The sequence below is a fragment of the Propithecus coquereli genome, unplaced genomic scaffold, assembly GCF_000956105.1.
Source record: "Propithecus coquereli isolate 6110/MARCELLA unplaced genomic scaffold, Pcoq_1.0 Scaffold6, whole genome shotgun sequence".
Taxonomy (NCBI): Eukaryota; Metazoa; Chordata; class Mammalia; order Primates; family Indriidae; genus Propithecus; species Propithecus coquereli.
Genome location: NW_012151951.1, coordinates 783,535 through 786,874, shown reverse-complemented (window position 1 = coordinate 786,874; position 3,340 = coordinate 783,535). Strand labels below are relative to the sequence as shown.

Sequence of the window (3,340 nt, the reverse complement as noted above, 5' to 3'; positions counted from 1 at the left end):
ACACACACACACACACACGCACACACATAAATACTAGCAATAACATGCATATAAGCCAGCAAACACACACACACACACACACACACCACAGACATTAGCAAAAGTTGTTGGATTTTATTAAAGTCTATTGGTCATTTATTAATGTGATAATTTACAATTTGCCTAATTTTAACTATATATTTAGTGTTTAAGTATAGTTTTAGTAATGTATTTCTTTATAGGAAACCATCATTATAATTTTGGAAGAGTCTACTTGGTGTGTTCATTCCATGTATTGCTCAATTCTATTTGCAAATATTTTCTTTGCCATTTGTATCAAAGTTCATACCATATAAATTACAAAAAAAAAAGTCTATGACTATTTCATTAATGAAAATGATGGAAAGATACACTTTGTCAGTGAGCCATTTACAATGCTTCCCTATTTTCAGATTTGGAGATAAATTAGGGTCAGTGTAATAGGAATTCAGTGTCTAAGAAAATATAATGTCAAGGGGGCAGAATTAAATTCATGCAGAAAATGACCTCTTCATTTCAGAGTATGTCTTTGCGGGGACTGTTGTGGGGAGTAGCAAGGGCAAAAGCCAAATTGAACAGCATTAATAATGAATATATGAGAGAACTAGAAACTACTATTGCAGGCTAGTATTTTGAGAATTTGGCCACAGAAAATAAAGACAGACAGAAGGGATAGAAGCTCGAGGAAAGCATGATCTGAGGAGGGATATCTTACCAATAATGAAGCTCTGTACATACCTGTCTTCTTTACTAGATTTGTATCCCTAGAACCTAGAACAGTGTCTTCCAAAGAGCAAACACTCAATACAAATTGTTTATTGACTTTCTGTAAAAATCGTAACTGAGTATAAAAAACAGCCCAGAAGTTGGAGACAATGGGGATAAGAAAATGGGGGTTAACTTGAGAAGACACTCCATTCTCTGACAGGAATGAAGATGATGATTACACAGCACCATCACTACCACCCAAGTCCTTTGAGAATACTAAGGTTAAATTCTAATTATCATAACATTTTCTAAAGGAATAAACACGGTTTACATATTTTGATAACAAAACTCTTTCACTCTTTCAATTTTCTAAAATGCAACCAACAGCAACATGAAAGGAGGGAGCGACCAATTCTTAGGGAAAAATCAGAGCTAATCCAGATTGTGAAGCGTCCAGGTCCCTTGCTTCTCATTTCCTCTCTGCTGTCTCTGTGACAACAGACTGGGCTGAGATGGAAAACAAAACAAATTATCAAACTGTGCTAGACTTGAGCAACTCTGGTAAATGGATTTAGGGCTATGCTAGGATAACTGTTAAAACGCACTCTTCAGCAAAACATTTTACTTATTTGTGCAATTTCTTTCTCCACGTAGCATGATTAGCCAGGAAGTGGTTAATATGTAAGCAAAGAACATAAAGACATAATTCCAGAAGGCAATAGTAATAATAATTCCCACAGAATACACGGTTGATGTATTCTACAATTCACAAAAATTTTACAAAGAAGTTGAAGAATGAGAGTGGGATAACAAGGTGGTGGGGGAAGCGGCATGGAATTAGGAAAAAAATGATATAATTTCAGGTCTAAGGAGAGCAAAGACATTTGTTAAAGCAAATATTCGCACTACGATGACTTGCTAATTTCCATCACCTTGCGTCAGTAATGGGAAATCTAACGGGAAAAAAGATGGGCCCCGCTTCTAACTCCGCTACCTGGGCAGCCACAGACTGGGAAGGATACAGGTAAGCGCCAGGTCGGTGACGCCCGCCGCTCTCCCGAGGGCTGAGGGGGGCTCTGTCGAGGGTGTCCGAGGATTCAATGCCCAGTCCGGTGACCGCGCTCCGGGCTCCGGGCCTCCCCGCCAGCATCCTTCACCTCAGCGCCGCCTCCCCGCTCGCCCCTAGCGCCTCCCTCATGGCAGCTCTGGCTTCCTCCTCCTTCCTTTCCTCCTCCTTCTCGGCCCCTCCCTACACTCCGACTCTCGGGCCTCGCGTCACCGGCACAGAAGGGTTGGCCGCGGCAGCCTTGGCTCCCGCACAGTGGCGCTGGTGGCTGTAGTGATGATGGCAGCTGCGGCAGCGGCGACCTTGCTTGGCAATAGCAGAGGTGTCAGCAGGAACCCCACCACCGCCATCTTGACAACCAACCGACGCCGCGTCCTTGGCGACGGAAATCCGAGAGGAGGGGCGGGGCCCGCCGGGGCGGGGCTGGCCCAGAGGCAGCCAAGGAGGCACCCGCGGCCCCGCCTGCTGGGAGCTGTCCTGCGGGCGTCGGGTAGTTACCCCGGCGTCCCAAGGGACCTACGTCCTTGCCGGAGTGAGCAAAATTATGCGTTATAGCTTGATTCAGTCCTATCTCCCTTCTTATGAGGGGTGTTTTCCTGGGGGTATTGAGACTGGCTAAAGATAGTGAGATGCAAAGTCCCCAGATATAGGCAAATGCACTGGGCGGATTCTGAAATGATTAGGGGTTAATTTGGAGTTGGATTTGTTGTTTGACTACCGAATCCTGTTGTAGGGTTTTGAATTGTGAGTAATGCCCAGGGCATTATTCTCGCCAAACGCTGTCTTTTAAAAAAAAGTTTCGTGAAGTGGAAAATTTCCTTTTCTGCATTTTCTCACCCCCTCGATGATGCTTCTGCCATTCTCTCTGCAGTCGACTTCCTTGCCTGTGCCCTACTTATAAGGTCAACATTTCAAAGGCTTCTAATGGTCCTTGCCTTGCTGCCAGATTCTGGAAATGGACATCACAGCAAACCTACTAATCTCCCGAGAAGATACGCCAAAAGAGATCATTGTGTTGAAATTGTTTCAGGAAATATGGAAAATTAAATGGATTTTTGAGACACTGGTTTAATGGCTATGCAAGTGAAAATTTGGAAAAAGTCTGCAACTTTTTGTTGGAGCCCAGTATAAAAGCACATAAAATTCTGACTGTATTTCAGCCAGTTTTTTCATGGAAAAACTCCCAGACTGAAGGCAGAATGTACAGACCAAATAAAGATTATTCACCCACCACTAAATGTCTCTGTGAATCAATTTGTTCATTTTTTAGAGTTTAAATAATAAACTTTTCCTGTTGAAACTATTTAAAATAATGTTTGCGAACTTGGATGCAATGACTCAAATTGGAAAGTGCTCTGGGGACTGATTTTTTTTTAATTTTCAAAATATTAAGGGGGTACAAATGTTTTTGTTACATGGAAGTCAGGGCTGTTGGTGTGTCCATCACCAGAATAGTGTTCATGTACCCAACAGGTAAGTTTGTATCCCACACTTACCCTCTTACCCTTTTCCTTTCCTGGTTTCCAATGTGCTTTATATCTCTTTGTG

At 42.8% G+C, this 3,340-nt stretch overlaps 1 protein-coding gene across 1 annotated transcript in view; it reads right to left on the bottom strand.

Annotated features, from left to right (window-relative positions):
• CEP126 (centrosomal protein 126kDa) overlaps positions 1-2,159 on the bottom strand; it is a 153,484-nt gene extending 151,325 nt beyond the window's left edge. Inside the window, exon 1 of the mRNA XM_012659106.1 lies at positions 1,749-2,159. Coding sequence (XP_012514560.1) covers positions 1,749-1,876 — 128 coding nt within the window. The 5' untranslated portion in view covers positions 1,877-2,159. The remainder of the gene's footprint in view (positions 1-1,748) is intronic.
• Positions 2,160-3,340: the final 1,181 nt, after the last annotated feature.